Genomic DNA, 24,106 nt, shown 5'->3' with positions numbered 1-24,106 from the left:
GACGAATATATAAATATATTGTGTGAAGAATTTTTGGGACGATTCGAGTTAAACATTTTTGTGTGTATTTTGGATTGAGTGAAAGTATGATCGAAAATTGTTACTGAGCGAAGATTGTTATCGAGTTCATTGTTATCGAGTTCAGACGAATATATAAATATATTGTGTGTATATATAGTAGGATGAATAATTATTTTCGGAAATAAAAAAAAACACATTTTAGTCAAACGGTTAAAACAGTCAACCAATCAGAAACAACCACCCCGTGTGCCTGACATCAACATTTTTCTCTGTGTGTAATCGGTGACGCAGCGTGGGCGTCAACCGTCTTCAACGATGTCAACTCATCGTTTGTTGGTGGTTATCATCGTTGCTTAATGGTGGTGACGATGAGTTAAAACTAGTCCAATTGCAAACCAAGTTTAATGCGAACATGATAAAATAAAAATACCTAATAACACGCCAACTAAAGATAAAAATAAAAATACCTAATAACACACCAACTAAATATAAAATTCACATAAAGATACTCAGATTCATAATACCATTAAAACTTCATAAGTACATTACTCTATTTTACCATCAAAATCAAAATACAAATTAGAAAAAAAAAACCACGACTCATACTCAAGTCAAAACATTAACAAGGACCCGACCATATATTTCAACAAGAACCACTCAAGTCCTTGTACCGCGTCCTTCTTTAGCACCACCATGAACTTGACCCTCGGGCCCGATGTCATGAGCCTTATCCTGAATTGTCTGACCAACATCCTTAGTCTTCTGCCCGGTGTAGTCAACCAAATCTTGCAACCTTCTTTTAGCCGAGTCAACTTCCCCGGGCACAGTCCCGGTCAACTGCCTCAAACTATTCACCAAAAATGACAAAGAACTTAATCCAGTCAGCCCGAATGTCCCCGATGCCAAGAAACCGGCCACCGCTAATCCAATGGCCAGGATAGCAGGGACAATAATCGGGCTGAAAATTATAAAAACTGGGGTCGCAACTGCAAGCCCTATCATGGTCCCGGCCAATGTTATCCCGGCTAGACCAAGTAGGGCTCCACCAATAGGCAACAAGGCCATAATGGCCAAGACTTTGCTCTTTGACGGTCCTTGTTGATTGTAGTAGTGTGACTTGTTTTCGCCACCGTGTTGGTCGAACCTGCCGTGTGGCTGACCGATGGTGTGGACTTGAACCTGGTGTGGGTAACGTTCGTGAGAGAGGTGAGTAGCCATTGATGACGTCACAGCTTGGTAGAAGTATATGAGATTTTTGTAGAGATAAAAAAGAGTTCGGTGTGAAAGTTGAGAGATTGAATAATGAGTTGGTGCAGTTAATAAAGAGGAAGAAGTGAAGAGGTGGATGTAAGGTGATGACACGTATATGATGACGTGGATGAAGTAAGACTTGCATGATGCACAAGTTTCATGGCCTTTCTTACGATAAAAGGAATCCCATTTTTTCTTCTAAGTGATGAATGGATGGATTGGTAATTAGTTAACAGGGTACATAAAAAAATACGATCAATGTTGGTCATATGTGTTGGAAAAATTGGTTAAAAGTGTGTTTTCACCAACATTGGACACTAATTAATATATGATGAGTAGTCAATATTAATGATGATAAAAATGATTTTTGTAGCCACTAACGAGGGCTTTACAACGAACTAAAGTGTGTCCAAAACGGGATAAAGGTGAATGAGATATCGAGTCTCAAAGTTGTGCATTTAGTGCAAATTCTATAAGGCTTTTAAGATAATTCCAAATTGAAAGTTGTTGGAAACTAAATGATTGAGCTTCCATTATAAATATGTGCCTTAAGACTTTGTGTAACACAACAAATACACATAAGAAAAACCAACACATACTTGCATATAACTAATCATATGCATGTATAAGTTCCATTCTCTCAAAAGCAACAAAGGTCTCTCAGTTCGATTATCTATCAGGCAAGTGTTCAAGTTCGGCAGTACGCTGCTTCGAACCGGTGTACCCTGGGAACAGACGAAGAATCTGTTTAAGGGAATTGTGTCAAACACAAGCCCGGTTCAACCTTCGATTCGGTTAGATCGTTCTATCTTTTCGTTCTTGTTATGATTACATGATCGTTATATGAATATTATGTTTGTGTAATCTATATGTTTCAGTTTCGTATATACATAATTACCTACAAACTTAAACAGATCCTTGTTCTAAACACGAAACTGATTATAAACAGATTTACTTTGGTGCTTGCAATGTCAATTGCTTATTTGATGTTTATAAATTAATGAATTTATTAACTAATTACCTACTGTCTCTTACAAGTAATACGGAGTATATGAAATTATTGAATTTGAAGTTGCCACCAATAGCACTATAAAATCATAAATGTTTAGCGAACTGGCCGGTGAACGAAATATAGTGTAATGGCAGGGTCTTAGGATTTTATTTGGTGGACATTCTCGGGTTAAATTTTGACCCGAATAGATAGATACTGCATAATAGAAGATGCTTCACAATATACTAGTCCTACTATTTAGATATAATAAATATATCTAATTGTTTATGCGTAAAGTTCTTGTAGGCCATTGTTGCCAAATTTAATTAGGTAAAACATATTGCTCATATTTTAATATTATATAGAGCATAGTGCTGTATTGTGATAAAATCATAAACCAGAATTTTTGTGTAAATTGTTGATATAATATACTTCGATTTATATAATATATGGGTAGTTGGTTAAGATTTGTCTAATATCCGATTATTATAGATAACCTTGAAATATATAATACATATATGGAGTGGTTATAATAACCTTTATCATATTATAATACACATATGGAGTGGTTATAATATATCGATTAAAAAAATTGTTTGCATTTCTTTGTTGACTTGATCATTGGAGCACACTACGTATGGCATGACCACATATATTTGTGTTATTTAATTGGTTTATTTGCTTTATGGATAAGGATATTATTAATATCAGTTATCATGACTTTACGATTATTTATGATACAATAATCATGTTTATTGGAATAGGAATTTAATGTTGTATACATAATTCTAAATAAGAGACATGTTGGTCTCATATAAACTGATGTTATAATATATTTAGTTGCTATACTCTGTTGCCTTAACATGTGCATTTCGATTAACGATTATATATAATAATTGCTTCCAACACTTAATGGTTATCGGGTAATTATTTATATAATTGGTTCATGAACTGATCATATTATAATCACACATGTACGATACATGATTTGTAAGCAACTTTTGATTACAGATTCTTATTCCGTTGTATTATTGAAACCTGTTTTTGGTACTGAAAACGGTGAGCTGTTTTCAGATAGTTCTCGCGATAACTCTAGACTGTTACCGAGACAACTTTTTGGACTGGTTTTTTACACAAATGCTAAAGTATTTCCAGCACAATATTCGGATTGTTTGGACCACTCTGACTAGCTTGATTGTTGCACCGCTTCCTAATGCGGTACTTACTCAGGCTGAAAGACCTGAGAAGTTCACAGGTGTGAACTTGATGCGTTGGTAATAAAAGATGTTCTTTTATCTGACCACGTTGAATCTTGCGAGGTTCTTGACTTAACATGATGCTCAAATTGTGAGCACGGTTCAGGTTTGGAATCATTCAGATTACTTGTGCGCAAGTCGATCGTTCTATAACGTGTATTCGAACAGTCTTCGGACCGTTTTCGGACTATTTTCGAACTGTATTTCGATATGTTTCCAGACAGTATTCGACACTGGTTATAGACTGTCTTCGGGATAGTATTCGGACAGTTTTAGACTGTTATTAAACTGGATTTAAACTTGTTTGTTTAACAGTTGGGCTTAAACATGTTTGGTTTAACCGGTTTTATTGAAACGATTTAGTTTAATCGTTTAGTATAAATCTTTTGGTTTTAACATGTTCGGTTTACCCGTTTGAGTTGAAACGGTTTTAAGGTGATACCTGTTTGGTTACCCGTTTGAGTTTAAACCTGTTTGGTTTACTTGTTTGGGTCGAAACCTATTTTGTTTACCCGGTTGGGTTTAAACTTATTTGGGTTACTTGTTTAGGTTGAACCTGCTCGGTTTACCTTTTTGGTTGAAACCTAATTGGTTTAACCTAGTTGAGTTGAAACATTTTAGTTTAACTCAGTTTGTTCACGGCAAAATGAAACTTTTATTTGGGTTGAAAACTCAAATTAGTTCAGTTCATGTAGTACTTGTTGTTTTGTTAACAACTTAGCAACTAAAACAACTTGTTTCGTTGAAACAGTTTAGTTTAGTTCAAATTTCAGATGATCTCTGAAGTTAACTTGGTTTGTTCTAACATTAAGGAATGGTGAACTTATACCAGGGTTATCCGTCATGTGTGTGTTATCATGAGTCTGCCATTGATGATATTAATGGAAATGAGATTATTTTTGCGAAAATGAACTCTGCAAAGGAACTTACATTGATCAATCTGTTTGTATGTTCATGAGATTCGTAAGAATCTGATGTCCTGGTTGTTGTTGAATAATGTTCAAAAGGTCATGTTGACCAAAAGTGGAATGTATGTTCATAAGGGTTATGCCCAATAAATGTGAAAATTGTGTGAAGCCAAATTAACAAGATCATCTTTCTTATCGGTTGAACGAATAACCGGAACCCTTGGTATGATCCACACTCATGTGTGTGATTTGAGATCCATTCTAACGATGAATGGAAACAAATACGTTATTTCGTTTATCAATAATAGACGAAGTATTGTTATTTTTATTTTTGAAAAGTAAAGATGAAGCAATAGATTTGTTTATTGCTTATAAAAACGAAGTTGAGAATCAACTTGAACGAAATGTGTCGCTCCTTTTGCTGAATTTTGTTCACAAAATGGCTTTAGATACGAATTCACTGCACCTTTTGCTGAATTTTGTTCACAAAATGGCTTTAGATACGAATTCACTGCACCTTACTTACCTCGATCGAATGAGACTATTGAACGAAAGAATAGAACTTTGAAAGAAATTGTGAATGCCATATTGGTGAGTTCTGGTGTAAGCCAGTCAATGTGGGGGGATGTCATCCTATCGGCAAACTATCTTTTAAATAAGATGCCCCAAAGGAAAAGGGATGATACCCCATACGAGTTATGGTGGAAAAGGAAATCATCTTATGAGTACCTCAAAGTGTGGGGGTGCCTAGTAAAGGTAGTTGTTCCACTACCTAAGGCACAAAAGATAGCATAAAAGACGGTTGACTGCATATTTATCGGATGTGCTAAACACAGTAGTGTTTATCGCTTCCTTGTGCATGAATCCAAGATTTCGGATATACACGAAGATTCGATAGTAGAATCGGGAAACGTTTCAATTTTTGAAAATGTATTTCCATACATTACAAATGAACGTGGAAGTTCGTCTAGGATAGACGATGAAGGTGTTCAAGATGAGACACACCTAATGAGCTAGTTCAATAGGAACTAGTATAATTAAAGAATCTTTCTCGATAAATGGCATACACATTATGCTTACAGAGGAACTAAAACTGAATGTATAAAAGATATACATAATATTTGAGACCCTTTTAAATTGGATATTTAAGACGGTGTTTATGTATGTGAAATCCATTTTGTCATGATACAAGAGATATGATATTACATTTCTTGTGAGAAAAGCTATAGAGAATATGAATGATTCGTCAATTATTCTAATGCTTTGGACATAAAGTCTATGGAATGCTAGACTTAGATTTGTTAATGATGATCATCTGCAGAGATCAATTAACAACTAATATTTCACTGTGTTGAATATATGTAAAGACAAAATCGATTTCATTCAGTAATATAAGGATTTGGTATATTGTGAACATCATTAATAATGTGAATTATTCGCATGTTATGTGAATTATGATATTGAAGATAATTATTATATAAAGATGTCAATCTTTATTATATCATTATTATCTTAAGATTTGAATTACCTAATCAGAATTCAGTTGTGAAAATATAATTTAAGTACGAGAACTTTATTAAGTTTTTTAAATTCGACGTCTCTAGGTCAAACCTAGAATATGACTAAGAATTGCTCAAATGTGCTAAAAGATGGATCACAAAAGATGCAAATCTTATGTGTGAGCATTTGAACGCTTGATTGATTAAAGTCATATTAGATATATATGATTATGATAACAAGTTGCAAGACATGTGGGGGAAGCTGATAAGGTAACCCTAGTTGGTTGTGTAAAATGAACACAATAGCTTGTAAATGTGGGGGTGTCTTGCGTTTTCTATCAAGAACAAGGTTTATGATAACGCGTTCTAATGTATCTCTAATGAGTTGTACTCTATCCGACTTAGCATATGCTGTAAGAAAGCTAAGTATATACAAGAGTAATCCAACTACATCTCATTAGAGTTGTATGATTAGGTTAATTCAGTGACAGATATCCTTCAGTGATCGAGGGACACTCTGAGGCAAATTGGATATCTGATAAGATGATTCCAGAGCAACAAGTGCGTATGTATTCACACTTAAAGGTGCTGCTATATCGTGGAAATCGTTTAAACAAGCGGTTGTTGCTAGATCCATGATGGAATCAGAATTCATCGCTTTAGATAAAGCTGGTGAAAAGGAGAATGGCTACGTCAATTCATTGAGAATATACCAAGATGGCCTAAGCCGGTGTCGGCCATATGTATACGTTGTAATAGCCAATCGGTGATTGGTAGAGCTCATATTAGAATGTGTAATGGTAAGATTGACGTGGACATAATAAAGTACGACAACTAATCTCTAGAGAAATTATCATTATTGACTATGTACAGTCAAAGGATAATGTTGCGGATCCGCTGACAAAAGGCTTAAGCAGAGAGTTAGTATATGAGTCGTGTGTGGGAATGGGACTGAAGCCCAAGAAAGGCTAAGTTTATATGAAGGAAAACCTAACTCAGTTGACTGGAGATCCCAAGATCTGAGTTCAATAGGACAACCTACTTGTATGAACTGGCGACGGTCACTGTGGGGAAGATAATGACTAAACTAGCATCCCCTACACCTTTTTAAAGGGAGTTTACTAATTAAGAGTAGACTTCCTAGTCCATTCCTAAAAGTGACAAGTAAGAGGATAAGCCTATGGCTTTTAATGATTGAACCAGATAACCATACGTGGTTAATCAGTAGCCACGCTGTGGTGAATCACCTATGTGAGAGAGAAGTGGGGTCGCTTCGAATGGTATTGTTGGGGCACAATACTTGATAAGCTCTCACGGAACCAGGCTAATGTTCATGACCATAACGAACATAACTATGAGGACTTGACATTGTCAGGGAGAGTCTTGTGTGAAGCGTATTGTCGCCTACACAAACGGCAGACGAGTTCAAAGACATCGCCGTCTACTCAGAGCCAGTAGACTAAGTGCGTTTTCACAAGCGAAAGTTCAAAGGGTAACACCTACTTATCGTATGCAAGATTCAACCGCTGAAATTAATCGGAAGATTGCTGTTTCTGAGATCGATCTCCATTCATGTGGGGGATTGTTGGAAAAATTGGTTAAAAGTGTGTTTTCACCAACATTGGACACTAATTAATATATGATGAGTAGTCAATATTAATGATGATAAAAATGATTTTTGTAGCCACTAACGAGGGCTTTACAACGAACTAAAGTGTGTCCAAAACGGGATAAAGGTGAATGAGATATCGAGTCTCAAAGTTGTGCATTTAGTGCAAATTCTATAAGGCTTTTAAGATAATTCCAAATTGGAAGTTGTTGGAAACTAAATGATTGAGCTTCCATTATAAATATGTGCCTTAAGACTTTGTGTAACACAACAAATACACATAAGAAAAACCAACACATACTTGCATATAACTAATCATATGCATGTATAACTTCCATTCTCTCAAAAGCAACAAAGGTCTCTCAGTTCGATTATCTATCAGGCAAGTGTTCAAGTTCGGCAGTACGCTGCTTCGAACCGGTGTACCCTGGGAACAGACGAAGAATCTGTTTAAGGGAATTGTGTCAAACACAAGCCCGGTTCAACCTTCGATTCGGTTAGATCGTTCTATCTTTTCGTTCTTGTTATGATTACATGATCGTTATATGAATATTATGTTTGTGTAATCTATATGTTTCAGTTTCGTATATACATATTTACCTACAATATGGTCGTACGTAATGTGTATGTATAATTGTATTATACTGAATACATTGATTAATATATTATTTAATGTGAAAATCATTGACAAAGAACTCGTTGTCGAGGACGGAGCTTTTCAAGTTCGGGGAGGGATTTCAAGGTCGGGGAGGGACCTTGACCCTTGTAGTCTTTGATTTTTAAAAACGTTTGAGTTTTTAAATCAATAAATCGGAGTTCGTATAAAAATATATAATTAACACTACAACAAATTTATCTATTGTTCACGCATGACACACTTTTAACAAAGTGTAAATTTTTGTCAAATTCTTCACACTTATAATTGTATAGAATATTATTTAATTTTCACACATAAAATTATAGAAAATATATGTTCATATTTATTAATGTGTACATAGACAAATTTAATCATATTTAAAAATGTGAGTAAATTTGTTACACCTCATTTCTTCACACAAGGCTCGAGCGTGAACAAATCAAGTGCGATAAAATAAATTTAACACTCTTAAGTGTGGTTATATTTATGATTATATACACAAATTAGTGTGAATTTTTTTCCTACACTTTTATGTGTGAAAATATGACAATATTCTACACTTATAAATGTAATACATTAGCATACATTTACAAGTGTGAGAAATTTAACAAATAAGTACACACTTTTTAAAAGTGTGTACATTTATGCGTTACTAATTAATAAATTTGCTGTAGTGTAAAATGGTAAAGGTTTGTAAAATTTTTGAGCAATCGCCATTTTAATTACTCCCTCCGTCCCATATTAATAGTTCATAGACAAAAAAACACACAGTTTAAGGAAATATCATAAAAGTATTGTATTTTCTGTTTACATTAAGGGCATAAAATATAACTTAAGCTTCTTAAACTTTTCTATTTATGAAAATAGACTATTAATTTGAGACATCTCAAAATAAAACACTAGACTATTAATATGGAACGGAGGAAATATATTTCTTCTATGTGGGCTCGGTTTTAAATGATTTAAAAACTTAATCCCTTGTGTTGTAACACAAAAATGGATGTTTGGATTAGCCGAACCCATATGAAATATTAAATCTTTTTTGAGCCATTAAACATCCACCCGACCTGCTTATTTACCACTTCAACGTACATCCTATATCTAGCTAATGATCTTTAATGCATATATAATGTTCTACCTGCGTCCCGGTCATGAAGTATCAATTCTTGAAGAGATCAAGCTATTTGATTTTTCATTCGTAAAAAGTACTAACATACGATTTAAAATAATAAGTAATTTTTACAATACTCCTCCGTATATAATTGAAACGCAAATATAAGTATATAACAGTTATTATGTGCAATGAAAATCGTTAAAGATTAATAAAATGCTTACATCACTTGTAAAGTCGTCAATTGCCATACATTACGTAACTCTTATTCTAAGTTTAGTTGTTCCATGTGATAATAATATAAAACAAATTTTCAAAGTAAATCAAATGTGGAGTATATGATACTTATGGAGTTGGACCAATTAATTTATTATTGTCTGAGCATATAATACACTTGAGACTTGAGTTTTGAGGGAGGCTCGTCACCAATTAGTCCCCCTTGTTTGTGTCCCAGCAACTAGATCTTTTAGATCTAGTTTATCTAATTTGTGTATTTTCGCAAAAGAAAAAATACTAAAGAGCAGGGATGACGTAATTTTAGACAAAGTTTTAACGTAATAAAGTTGCTTTTAGATAAATTACTCGAACTATAAGACTTTATTTAATTTTTTATTTGTTGAAGTAATAAATTTCGTGATTGATACTATCAAGTTACATTTATTAATGATAATCACTTTATAACTTCACAGGAGATGGAAAAATATCAACTAAGAATCAAGTTGCAAAAAATATCTATAACTTTGGGGGGTCAAATTAGAGTTTAATAAAGTTTGGTGGTGCAACATTGAACAGGGACAAGTATAAACCCCAAATTAAAACCTACATTCTTTTTACCTCCAAAAACAAAACCCACAAAATTTCCCCAAAAATGATTCGGCTAATTTTCATAAAAAAATAATTCTTGATCTTGAAATTGTTTTGATCAGATCCTAAACGGTTAAACCGAGATCAATTATTTACTCTCACATTCTTTATGCAGTTATGAATTATTAATCAGGTATGCATTTTAAATTCATTATTTTCTCTTAAATTTGGAATGTTTGCATTTTAAATTCATCATTTTCTTTGAAATTTGGAATCTTTGACGGAACACTTTTAATTCTTGAATTCGTGTTTATGTTCTCACTATTACGTGAATTTAACACTTTAACGTTCTGATTGGTTCTTTATTTCTTATTTACATTCATAAATCTTGCAATGTAGTTCAACTATCAAGGGTTTGTTTCATGAATTGTTGGCTATATATACATAGTGACAGTGATAATATTTAGATTAAATTTTCAAGAAAATTTCATTTCTTTTTGCTGTAGGTGGTGCTTTTGTTTGATTCAATTGTGGTTGAATCCTTTTGGATTGATTCTATTATTGATGGGGTTGGATCATTGTTAACTAGCCATAACTCTGCAATTGTGTTAGGGTTTAATCGAACTGCTAAAAACCGACAACCGAATTCACTCTCGTCGAAACTATCAAAACCTGAAGAGTCCTCATCTTCATCCCATTTGTTAGCAGAAACGTCAAGTGACAGTTCGAAACGTTCATACAAAACCACTTTTGATTATCCAAAAGATTATTCGGATCCTGATATGGTCAAACTGCCATTAGTTGGACCCAAAGTAGCCCTCGGTCAAACCAGTAACCGGATTAGATTCCACCCGAGCCCACGGAACAGTTTATGTTCGAATACGCATTTTACTGAAGCGAAAGAAAGTTTCAGCACTGAAGTTAGTGAATTTGCAAGTACATACGAAAAGGATATTGAAAATAGTCAAATTAGTCAACCGTTTGACTATCTCGAAAGCAACAAGACGAGTAGTATATATAGGACAAGTACCGGGAGTGATTATAGTGATAATGATAGTTGGAGTAGTTACAATAGTGCAGTTTACAAACCGCATAAGCAAAACGACACGAGATGGGAAGCTATTCAAGTAGTGAGATCGAAAAACGAGTCGGGGTTGTTAGAAATGGCACATTTTAGACAGTTGAAACAGTTGGGAGTTGGAGATATAGGAAGTGTTTATCTTTGTGAATTGATTGGTACACGAACGTATTTTGCGATGAAAGTAATGGATAAAGCGATGTTAGCAAGCAGGAATAAGCTCTTGAGGGCGCAAACAGAACGAGAAATATTGAAATATTTGGATCACCCGTTTTTGCCTACTTTGTATGCCCATTTTGACACTGAGAACCTGTCGTGTTTGGTGATGGAGTATTGCCCCGGTGGCGATTTGCATGCTTTTCGCCTAAAACAACCCGGAAGGTTTTTTCCTGAGCCCGCTGCCAGGTTAGTGTTTTTTTGTGCATTCGTTTATGACTTGTTTACATATGAACGGATTGGTATGGGTTTTGTTTGATCTTTAACGGATGAAAATGGGTCGAAATAGTCACCAAGTGACACAGTGAGTATTTTTTATGCATAAAAAACTAGTGAAGTCATTTCATTGGAACATATTAATTATCATTGAGTATTTGTGCTATACGTTGATTGTTTGTGGTAATTGAAATGGGTTTAACGGGTTAAAAAGAAAAATGTAGCTATGAACAATATGGGTCAAATTGGTCAGAGGGGTGGAAACGTCCCGAATGTGTATTTTAATCGCAAAAAGCCTCTTAAATCGTTTGGTTCATAAAGTAAGCTTATTATTAAACAAATGTATATGTATATTAGTATATTTATACTTACAATCACATTTAGCACACTGTTAAAATTTCAAAAATATGCAGGATTCTGACCAAAAAAATGTATCTAATAAACCCAATTACTCATTCGACCCATTCGTATTTGACCCATGACCCAATTGTTCCACATGTGTTTTAAAATTATGCATGTTTTTGACAAAAAAAAATGTTTCTAATTAACCCAATTACTCATTTGACCCAATCTTGTTTGACCCATGACCCATTCGTTAATAGTTAAGTTGTGATAATTATGTAGGTTTTATGTAGCAGAAGTTCTCCTTGCTCTGGAGTATTTGCATATGCTTGGGATCATTTACAGAGACCTAAAACCCGAAAATGTTCTAGTGAGAGAAGACGGTCACATAATGCTCACGGATTTCGATCTTTCGTTAAGATGTGTCGTAAAACCTCGACTCGTTAGATTCACAAACACGAACGTAGAACCGAAAAAATCCAGCTCACGTGTTCAACCCACTTGTATGGAACCATCTTGTATGCCCCAGCCATCCTGTTTTAGTCCCCGGTTCATTAAATCAAAACCAAAAGTGGAAATATACAACCAAATGATCCCATTGCCAGAGCTAATCGCAGAGCCGACAAACGCGCGGTCCATGTCATTTGTTGGGACCCACGAGTATTTGGCGCCCGAAATTATAAAAGGTGAAGGACATGGTAGTGCGGTTGATTGGTGGATAATGGTGTATCCTATCGTATATACGCATAAAAGGCGTAATGGTTGCATAAAAGTAGCATCAGGAAGGCTTGAAACAACAGTTTTGTGGAGTTATCCGTTCAGCGTTCTCCGCTATACAGGCTGCTCCGTCGTGCGTAAGCCCTGAAGGCCGCTTAGCGCGTAAGCCCTGGCCGGAGAACGCCACCTTCAGCATAAATTTCGGATCACTAATAACAGAACGTATCATCATCTGACACGTGTCCCCGAGCAATCTGGTGGATCTGACACTATAAATAGACCCCTTGGGGTCGTCATTTTACACAGTTCAGATATTCTGACAACTTTGAGAGCTGAGACTTCACTCTTCTCTCTCTCTCTCTCTCTACTTTCTCTCACTAGAAGTCATCCGGCTAGCACTTTTACGCTCTACGGACGACAGATTGATTAAGCCACCCCACAAGTTTCTACACTTGTGAACCGGGTCTGCAGGGATTATTTCCCAAGGGTAAACATCAATCGGCAACACTCCGCCCTCCTAAAGCTAGATAACTTCTAGTATTGTGTTGACACACTAAGCCTTACCTCATAAGGAAATAGGTGTTAACAATGGCGCCATCCACTAATGCAAAGAACACACGAAACGGAAAAGGAACAAAAACAACTGAAGCTCCATTTGTACTTGAAGCAGTCAATAATCCATCAACTGACGACATGATAACTGTTGAAGATGTACTTGTTCCGCCACTAGATGGTACGATTGAAGAAACAGTTGCTGAAACTGCAGAAAGGCTTAAGCATTTGGCAACTAATTCGGAGAAAAGGCCAGTAATCGAAGAAAGGACAACCAAAAGTGCAGAAAGACTTCCAAATTTTGTTACTAATCCAGAGCGACGACCATTGATGCAACCACGGCGATGTCCATCATTTATACCTTTTCAGCAGATGGCGGATGGCAAAGACAAGCAAATCATGAAAAGGCAATCTATATCAAAATACAGGTTATCCATGCTACTTGACAAGCTGGGCAGTCTTATTGATGATTCTGAGGATGATAATGACCTGAGCTATGATAATAATGACTCTGATGATGAAATTGACGAAGATGAGTTCATGTCAGAGAAGCAGGAAGTGTTGCTTTTAAATGACATCTTTAAGCAGACAGCTCCGGCAAAATATAAGCAACGCTTAGCGCAACCCGCCGTCCGTGCTGTGGCTGTAGATAATTTCTTCGCCCTCATTACTGGAGAGCAAGCTACAAAGCCACCAGCTATGGCAGAATCCACTCAGTGTTTTATTGATCGAATTGCCAACTATTCGTTGCCCAGGAATCTTGGCATACCGGCAATTGGAGTTTATGATGGTACAACAGATCCTGAGGATTTCCTCACCATGTTTGAAGGCGCTATGAGTTTGCAGCATTGGGATGACGAGGTAGCTTGTCATATGTTTCCAATGGTGCTGCAGAAAATGGCAAGGGAATGGTTTGCTAGCTTGCTGCCAAGAAGCATCACCAGTTATTTGGACCTCCGTGCTAAGTTTGTTATGCAGTATCAAAACTTTCGAAGCTGTACTTCGACACATCTTGATGCACATGAGATCACAATGCATCACAATGAATCCTTGAGTAATTTCATGAAGCGATACACACTTGAAGCACAGAAGATACCTAATTGTCCAGAATCTCAGCTAGTATCTGGTTTTATTTTTTGTCTGGATCAGCGACGGTTTAGTGCACTTGTTCATGCGTTAAGGTATGACTTGCCAAAAACTCTACATCAGGCGTTGGAAGTTGCACAGAAGCATGTTCGAGCCGGTGAGCGGGGGATGAATAAGTTTGACGGCAGCAGCAGTAGCAAACCGCACAACGGAGGGCGGTACTTTGACAGAAATCAGAGGAGGAATGACAATTCCAATGGCAGATGGAGAGGCAACAATCATCCCAATGATTTTCATCAAAATAGAAGGCAAATAGAGAGGCATCCGTTGATAATGGTGCTGACTAAAACTCCAAAAGAGATTCTTTTCACCGAACCAATCCGGACCACTTTCAATCCGCCGGCACCCATGGAGGAAAGAGAAGGTCCAACAAGTGAACTATGGTGTGATTTTCATGAAGCATGGGGTCATGATACAGATAATTGCAAATCCCTGATGAGAGAGATCATCGCAAAGATCAAAGCAGGAGAGTTAAACCACTTGTTGCCAGGCAAACAATACAGGAGGAATGATCCTCGCAGAAAATTTGGATGGCAAAAGAATGATGGTGGAAGAGGCCGTCGAGGAGATAACAGAAGAAGGGAAGAGCATGGCGGAGGAGATAACAGAAACCAGTACGGAAACCGGATCACGGAGCGTGAGTCAACTCCAGACGTTGTAATCAAAATGGTGTGGTTGAATGGAAGTCACTATAAGGACGGTGAGCAGTCGGATAACAATGTTGATAGCTGGAGATATGTGATAATGCTAAAAACGAACATATATTTCATAGCATTATTCCTCAAGAAAGACAAGCTTTTAGTTGCATTTGTTCTATTTACAAGTGATATTCGTTTAAATAATAAAAGGTGAAGACAAAAGACAGATTCGACGAATTGAAGACGCAAACGACCAAAAAGCTCAAAAGTACAAAAGACAATCAAAAAGGTTCCAATTATTGATAAGAAACGTCTCGAAATTACAAGAGTACAAGATTCAAAACGCAAAGTACAAAATATAAAATTGTACGCAAGGACGTTCGAAAATCCGGAACCGGGACCAGAGTCAACTCTTAACGCTCGACGCAACGGACTAAAAATTACAAGTTAACTATGTATATAAATATAATATAATATATAATTAATTATATTAATTATATATATATTATATATATAATAAAAACCGTCGGCAGAGAAAGACTCCAAGATGTGAGCTGGAATTTCAAACTCCGCGACTCGCGGAGTTTGAAGGCAAAATTCACCGCGAGTCGCGGAGCCCCAAAAATCAAAAATCCCTATAAAGCAAACCGAATTCTGATCAAAATTTCATCTTCTATTTCTCTCTTCTCTCATATATACGATATATATATATATATATATATATAATTTTTATTTTAATTTTAATTATAATTCTAATAATAAGGGTATGTTAGCGAATGTTGTAAGGGTGTAAGTCGAAATTCTGTCCGTGTAACGCTACGCTATTTTTAATCATTGTAAGTTATGTTCAACCTTTTTACATTAATGTCTCGTAGCTAAGTTATTATTATGCTTATTTAAAACGAAGTAATCATGATGTTGGGCTAATTACTAAAATTGGATAATTGGGCTTTGTACCATAATTGGGGTTTGGACAAAAGAACGACACTTGTGGAAATTAGACTATGGGCTATTAATGGGCTTTATATTTGTTTAACTAAATGATAGTTTGTTAATGTTAATATAAAGATTTACAATTGGGCGTCCCTATAAATTACCATATACACTCGATCGGACACGATGGGCGGGGTATTTATATGTACGAATAATCGTTCATTTAACCGGACACGGGAATGGATTAATAGCCACTAGAATAATTAAAACAGGGGTGAAATTACATTCAAGGGTAATTGGTGTAATTGTTAACAAAGTAGTAAAACCTTGGTTTACACGCAGTCGATAACCTGGTGTATTCATTAAACAAAGTATTAAAACCTTGTTACAATTCGAATCCCCAATTAGTTGGAATATTTAACTTCGGGTATAAGAATAATTTGATGAGGACACTCGCACTTTATATTTATGACTGATGGACTGTTATGGACAAAAACCAGACGGACATATTAAATAATCCAGGACAAAGGACAATTAACCCATGGGCATAAAACTAAAATCAACACGTCAAACATCATGATTACGGAAGTTTAAATAAGCATAATTTTTTTATTTCATATTTAATTTCCTTTATTTTATATTTAATTGCACTTCTAATTATCGCACTTTTATTTATTGTTATTTAATCGCACTTTTAATTATCGTACTTTTTAATTATCGTAAGTTTATTTTATCGCACTTTTATTATTCGCAATTTCATTATCGTTATTTACTTTACGCTTTAATTTAAGTCTTGTATTTATTTTATATTTTACATTAGGTTTTAACTGCGACTAAAGTCTTAAAATCGACAAACCGGTCATTAAACGGTAAAAACCCCCCTTTATAATAATAATATTACTTATATATATATATATTTGTATTTTTAATAAAAGTAAACTAATATAGCGTTGAGCTTTGTTTAAAGATTTCCCTGTGGAACGAACCGGACTTACTAAAAACTACACTACTGTACGATTAGGTACACTGCCTATAAGTGTTGTAGCAAGGTTTAAGTATATCCATTCTATAAATAAATAAATATCTTGTGTAAAATTGTATCGTATTTAATAGTATTTCCTGCTAAAATTAATAACTATTTTATATACACCTCGCATAACATCAAGTATTTTTGGCGCCGCTGCCGGGGACACTCTTAAACGCCGGAAGCGCAACGCTAATATAAAAAAAAAAAGATTTTTAGCTTACTTTTATTAAAAGTCGCTTTTGTAAAAATACGTTTTAATTATTCAAAAATATAAAAAGAAAAACAAAAATATAAGTATTTTTTTTAGTATTTTTTTTAATATTTAAGTTTTATAAGTTTCTTTATCTTTATTTTAGTTTATAAAAATATAAGTTTTATTAACTATCTTTTATTTATAGAAAAAAATTAAAAACAGAAAAAAAAAAATAAATAAAGAAAACGCGTCGAATTTAAATCTGTCAACTGAATTTCTGAACCCCGCGAGTCGCGGGGTTTGATGTATTAATTACCGCAACTCGCGGAGCCTTTCTGACAGGCGACAAAAAACCCTAATCCTGCATTAATTACGGGTTATTATTAATTATAATTATTATTTAAACCTAATTATTATTATTATTATTATTAGTTTTATTTTTATTTTTACTTTTTATTTAATTTATGTATTTAGTATTAATTAGTTTTATTAAATTGTAAAATTAGTAGTTTTATTAAATAAATAATATAAAAATAATATTTTTATAAAAATTGTACTTTTTACAACTTTTTGTATATTTTTATATTTTGTCCCTTTTTAATCGTTGTAGCATAACTTTTGTATTTTTAGCTCATATTTAATTTTAAACTTAGTTTTTGCTATAGTTATTTTTACTCCTAGATTTTTAGGCTTTGCCGTAGAATTCCTTAAGTGCTTTTTCTTTAGACTAAGATTTAGGTGCTTTAGAATTTTGCGACGCCATTTTAAGTTTTAGTTTCTTTTTAAGTTATTTCCATTTGGAATTTAGTTTTTCCTGTAAGCTTTAATATTTTTAGACGACTTTTACTATGTACCAATTGTCATTCCAATTAGTAATTTCAATTTGCGATTATAATTTTAAGTTAGTTGTAGTAATAAGGTTAGGTTAGTTAAGTATTTTTAAGTTTTTATAAGTTTCTTTTATTTTTCCGTCACCTTTTATTTTTCAACCATTTTTTCTTTTTCGACCTTTTGCGACGAACTCTTTTTCTCTCTTATTTCTCGCCATTCTAGTTTTTAGGACTTAGAATTTTTTCTACTTCTTATCTAAATTTCTTAAAATTACGAAAATTTATTTTAAGTGGTTAAATTAATAGACATCAAAATTTTCTGGTTCGTAGTAATAGTTGGATTTGTACGTGGACCGGGTTATTGGAGCCAAACAGTCCTCAATTATATTGAGACCAAACGAATCCTGCCCCTCTGCTGCATCTTTTGGCTATTCGAAACGTGGGCAAAATCAGAAAAGTCTATTAATTGGATAACTTATTATAATTTTTCTTTCCTTTTAAAAACTAATAGGATATTCAGTGAATGCACCGAGCAAGACGTTCATCACCTTTTGTACGTTCACCACCTGTAACTAGATCAAGACATTTAGCAAATATAACCGCCGTTGATTTTTCTTTAGAATCGTCATCTAGTCAACCAAAGTACTTCAGTTCAAATTTCCGATAATCCATTTTTTGAACCCGACCTCACAATTGAGAATCCGGAAAATATTCAGGAACGGTTCGTAGATCCTGAACCATTAAACTTTCCTCCGGAGCCACCAATCATTCAAACAGAGATTGTTGAGGAACGAACTATTAAATCAGAATCATCTAGTGATACCGATTCAACAAATTCAATTATGGAGAATCTGGAACCTTTAAGTATGGAAGACCGAATGAGAGCTAAACGCACTGGCCAAGGTCACGCAATTACTCATCCAGACATTAATACGCCAGATTATGAAATCAAAGGACAAATTCTACACATGGTGACTAATCAATGCCAATTTAGTGGTGCGCCGAAGGAAGATCCAAATGAACATCTACGTACCTTTAATAGGATCTGCACACTATTTAAAATACGAGAAGTGGAGGATGAACAGATATATCTCATGTTATTTCCCTGGACTTTAAAGGGAGAAGCCAAAGATTGGTTGGAATCGTTACCTGAAGGGGCGATCGATACATGGGACGTTTTAGTTGACAAATTTCTTAAACAATTCTTTCCTGCATCTAAAGCCGTAAGACTTCAAGCAGAAATTGTTACGTTCACACAGAAACCAAATGAAACTCTATATGAGGCGTGGACAAGATATGGAAAGTTGTTAAGAGGATGTCCGCAACATGGTTTAGACACCTGTCAAATAGTACAAATATTCTACCAAGGATGCGACATCACTACAAGGAAAGACATAGATATAGCAGCTGGTGGTTCTATTATGAAGAAAACCGAAACTGATGCTTACAAAATTATTGATAACACTGCTTCCCACTCACATGAGTGGCACCAAGAAAAAGATATCATTAGATCATCTAAAGCAGCTAGAGCCGATTCTAGCCATGACTTAGATTCCATTTCCGCAAAGATAGATGCTGTGGAGAGACGAATGGAAAAGATGACTAAGGATATTCACTCAATACGAATTAGTTGTGAGCAGTGTGGAGGACCACATTTGACAAAAGATTGTCTCAGTATTGAATTAACAATGGAACAAAGAGAGAATATTTCATACATAAACCAAAGGCCTGGAAATAATTATCAGAATAATTATCAACCGCCAAGACCGATTTACAATCAAAACCAGAATTATAACCGAAATATTCCATACAACAACCAACAAGGTCCTAGCAATCAACAAGTATCCAATAATACTTACAATCAGCAAAGACCGAATTTTCAAAACAAACCACCACAACAAACCGATGATAAAAAGCCGAATTTAGAAGATATGATGACGAAGCTAGTTGAAACTCAAACGCAGTTTTTCACATCTCAAAAACAAACTAATGAACAAAATGCTCAAGCATTTAGAAATCAACAAGCTTCTATTCAAAATCTGGAACAAGAAGTAAGTAACCTAGCAAGGTTAATAGGTGAAAGAAAACCGGGAAGTCTACCTAGTGATACAAATGCTAACCCCCGGAATGAAACAGCTAAAGCTATTACCACAAGAAGTGGTACAACACTTAAACCACCTGAAATACCTGTAACTTCTGATGAAACTATTCCTACTCCACAAGAACCACAACCTGATCAAGATAAGGAAAAAGAACCGGTAGTTGAGAAGGTTAATGAAGATAACACAGTTAAGGATAAACCTTATGTTAAACCATACCAACCACCACTTCCTTATCCGAGTAAAATGAAGAAAGAAAAACTTGTAGCCGAGCAATCCAAATTCTTGGATATGTTTAAACAGATAAATGTAAATCTTCCTTTCATTGATGTGATTTCAGGAATGCCAAGATATGCTAAATTCTTGAAAGATCTAATCTCAAATAGAAAGAAAATGGAAGAACTCTCGGCTGTTACTATGAATGCTAATTGTTCAGCAGTGCTGTTGAATAAGATACCAGAAAAATTATCTGATCCAGGAAGTTTCACAATTCCATGTTTTCTGGGTAGTCTTAGTTCAATAGAAGCATTGGCAGACTTAGGTGCTAGTATAAATCTAATGCCGTATTCACTATACACTAAACTAGACCTTGGAGAATTGAAACCAACCAGAATAAGCATACAACTAGCCGATAGATCAATAAAATATCCTAGAGGGATAATGGAGAACATGCTAGTTAAAGTTGGTACTTTAGTATTTCCAGTAGATTTTGTTGTTTTGGACATGGAAGAAGATTCTCAAGTTCCTCTCATATTAGGAAGACCATTCTTAAACACGGCTAAAGCAATGATAGACGTGTTCGGTAAGAAACTGACCCTAAATATAGAGGATGAGAGTGTTACCTTTTCAGTTGATAGAGCAATGCAACAACCACAATCTGCAGATGATACATGTTATTATATTCAAACTATAGATGCACATGCAGAATTATTAGAAGAATTTCCAGAATTACAAGGAACAGGAGAATGTTCTTTAGGAGAAGGTAATGAACCAATTGATGAAGCTGAAATGTTAGCTACACTTATAGCTAATGGATATGAACCAACAACAGAAGAAATTCAAATGCTAAAAGAAGAAGACAGATATCGATATAAATCATCAATAGAAGAACCTCCGAAATTAGAGTTAAAGCCACTTCCAAACCATTTGGAATACGCTTATTTACATGGTGAATCTGAATTACCTGTAATAATATCGTCTTCTCTTACTGAAAATGAGAAATCACAACTCATTTCTGTGTTGAAAGCTCATAAACCAGCCATTGCATGGAAGATTCATGATATTAAAGGAATAAGTCCTTCGTATTGCACACATAAAATCCTTATGGAAGAGGGTCATAAAACGTATGTGCAACGCCAACGAAGACTAAATCCTAATATGCAAGATGTAGTTAAGAAAGAGATTATTAAACTGCTAGATGCAGGTTTGATATATCCAATCTCTGATAGTCCATGGGTAAGCCCAGTTCAATGCGTACCTAAGAAGGGTGGCATGACTGTCATCACAAATGAGAAAAATGAGTTTATTCCTACTAGGACTGTAACAGGATGGCGTGTATGTATTGATTATAGAAAATTAAATTACGCTACCAGAAAAGATCACTTTCCCTTACCTTTCATAGATCAAATGTTGGAAAGATTAGCCGGAAATAGTTACTATTGTTTTCTAGATGGATTTTCCGGATATTTTCAAATTCCAATAGCACCCGAGGACCAAGAGAAAACCACATTCACGTGCCCTTATGGTACTTTTGCTTACAAAAGAATGCCATTTGGACTTTGCAACGCCCCTGCAACCTTTCAAAGGTGTATGATGGCGATTTTTCATGACATGATAGAAGAATGCATGGAAGTTTTCATGGATGACTTTTCAGTCTTCGGTGATACATTTAAATCATGTCTAGTTAATCTGGAACGAATGCTAATTAGATGCGAAAAATCAAATCTAGTACTTAATTGGGAGAAATGCCATTTCATGGTTAAAGAAGGCATCGTTCTTGGACATAAAATTTCAAAAGAAGGAATTGAAGTGGATAGAGCTAAAGTAGATGTAATTGCTAAACTTCCACATCCCACCAATGTTAGAGGAGTTAGGAGTTTTCTAGGGCATGCCGGTTTTTACCGACGTTTCATAAAAGATTTTTCTAAAATTGCCACTCCTATGAATAAACTCCTAGAAAAGGATGCGCCATTCATCTTTTCAGATGAATGTATCAAATCTTTTAATATTCTTAAAGAAAAACTCACTAATGCACCAATCATGATAACACCAAATTGGAATCTACCATTTGAACTAATGTGCGATGCAAGTGATTTTGCAATGGGAGCCGTTTTAGGACAAAGGATTGAAAAACGATTTCAACCTATATATTATGCTAGTAAGACATTACAAGGAGCACAAACGAACTATACAACTACTGAAAAAGAACTCCTTGCTATTGTCTTTGCTTTTGACAAATTTCGATCATATCTCGTTCTAGCAAAAACAGTGGTCTATACCGACCATTCTGCTCTTAGATACCTATTTTCAAAACAAGATGCTAAACCAAGATTAATCCGTTGGATCTTACTCTTACAAGAGTTTGATATTGAAATCCGAGATAAAAGAGGAGCAGAAAATCTCGCCGCTGATCATCTTTCTCGTCTTGAAAATCCCGAATTAGAAGTTCTGAATGAATCGGCCATACAAGACAACTTTCCTGATGAATATCTATTGAAGATAGATTATAAAGAAATCCCATGGTTTGCAGACTATGCAAACTACTTAGTTTGTGGATTCCTCGAAAAAGGATTATCGTACCAAAGACGAAAGAAATTCTTCAGTGATATAAAACACTATTTCTGGGAAGATCCACATCTGTTTAAAAGTTGTCCCGATGGAATAATACGCCGATGTGTATTTGGAGATGAAGCTAGTAAAATTTTAAACCATTGTCACACAGGACCAACAGGAGGGCATTATGGGCCTCAACTAACAGCAAGAAAAGTTTATGATGCTGGATTCTATTGGCCAACAATTTACAAAGACGCACACCTTCTTTGCAAATCTTGTGATGCATGTCAAAGGGCCGGAAAAATAAGTCAACGTGATGAAATGCCACAAAATGTCATCCAAGTATGTGAAGTATTTGACATTTGGGGTATTGACTTTATGGGTCCATTTCCAAAATCTCATAATAATCTATATATACTCGTAGCCATTGATTATGTATCTAAATGGGCGGATGCACAAGCTCTCCCAACTAACGATGCACGAGTTGTAGTCAACTTTTTAAAACGTCTTTTTGCAAGGTTTGGAACACCGAAAGCTTTAATAAGTGATCGGGGGTACTCATTTCTGTAATAATCAACTTGAGAAAGTTCTTAAAAGATATGGAGTAACTCATAAAATCTCCACCGCATATCATCCACAAACAAGTGGACAAGTTGAAAATACCAACCGAGCTTTAAAACGTATTCTAGAGAAAACCGTAGGATCAAATCCGAAGGAATGGTCCATTAAATTGGAGGATGCACTCTGGGCTTTTAGAACAGCCTACAAAACTCCAATTGGAACCACACCTTTTAGACTTGTTTATGGAAAAGCATGTCATCTTCCAGTAGAAATTGAACACAAAGCATTTTGGGCTTTGAAAACATGTAATCTTGATTTACATGAAGCCGGACGTCTACGATTAAGTCAACTAAACGAATTAGAAGAATTAAGACATGAAGCATATGAAAATTCGTTAATCTATAAAGAAAGAACGAAGAAATGGCATGATAAAAGAATCAGAAGTTCAAAAGAATTTAAAGAAGGAGACAGAGTTCTTCTTTTCAATTCACGATTCAAGCTATTTCCTGGAAAATTGAAATCAAGATGGTCTGGACCATTCATAGTCAAAAGAGTTTTCCCATACAGAACGATAGAATTGATAAATTCAAATGGGATTGAATTTAAAGTTAATGGTCACAGAGTTAAACATTACATACATGGTCCGATGGAAGTCGACAACGAAGTTAATCACAATTTCGACACCACAGCTAACTAAGT

At 35.0% G+C, this 24,106-nt stretch overlaps 2 protein-coding genes across 2 annotated transcripts in view; one reads left to right on the top strand and one right to left on the bottom strand.

The window, feature by feature from the left end:
* Positions 1-588: 588 nt before the first annotated feature.
* LOC139863498 (oleosin 16.4 kDa-like) lies at positions 589-1,270 on the bottom strand. Its single transcript, XM_071852125.1, has one exon. The coding sequence runs from the start codon at positions 1,237-1,239 to the stop codon at positions 679-681; it is 561 nt and encodes a 186-aa protein (XP_071708226.1). The 5' UTR covers positions 1,240-1,270; the 3' UTR covers positions 589-678.
* Positions 1,271-3,400: 2,130 nt separating this feature from the next.
* LOC139863591 (serine/threonine-protein kinase D6PK-like) overlaps positions 3,401-24,106 on the top strand; it is a 34,031-nt gene continuing 13,325 nt past the window's right edge. Inside the window, exons 1-5 of the mRNA XM_071852209.1 lie at positions 3,401-3,518; positions 4,332-4,461; positions 4,877-5,018; positions 10,594-11,570; positions 12,222-12,665. Of these exons, the coding sequence (XP_071708310.1) occupies positions 3,401-3,518; positions 4,332-4,461; positions 4,877-5,018; positions 10,594-11,570; positions 12,222-12,665 (1,811 nt within the window). The remainder of the gene's footprint in view (positions 3,519-4,331; positions 4,462-4,876; positions 5,019-10,593; positions 11,571-12,221; positions 12,666-24,106) is intronic.

The sequence above is a fragment of the Rutidosis leptorrhynchoides genome, chromosome 8 (assembly GCF_046630445.1).
Source record: "Rutidosis leptorrhynchoides isolate AG116_Rl617_1_P2 chromosome 8, CSIRO_AGI_Rlap_v1, whole genome shotgun sequence".
Taxonomy (NCBI): Eukaryota; Viridiplantae; Streptophyta; class Magnoliopsida; order Asterales; family Asteraceae; genus Rutidosis; species Rutidosis leptorrhynchoides.
The sequence above is the reverse complement of the archived record's forward strand: the minus strand, read 5'-3'. Positions and strand labels throughout refer to the sequence as shown.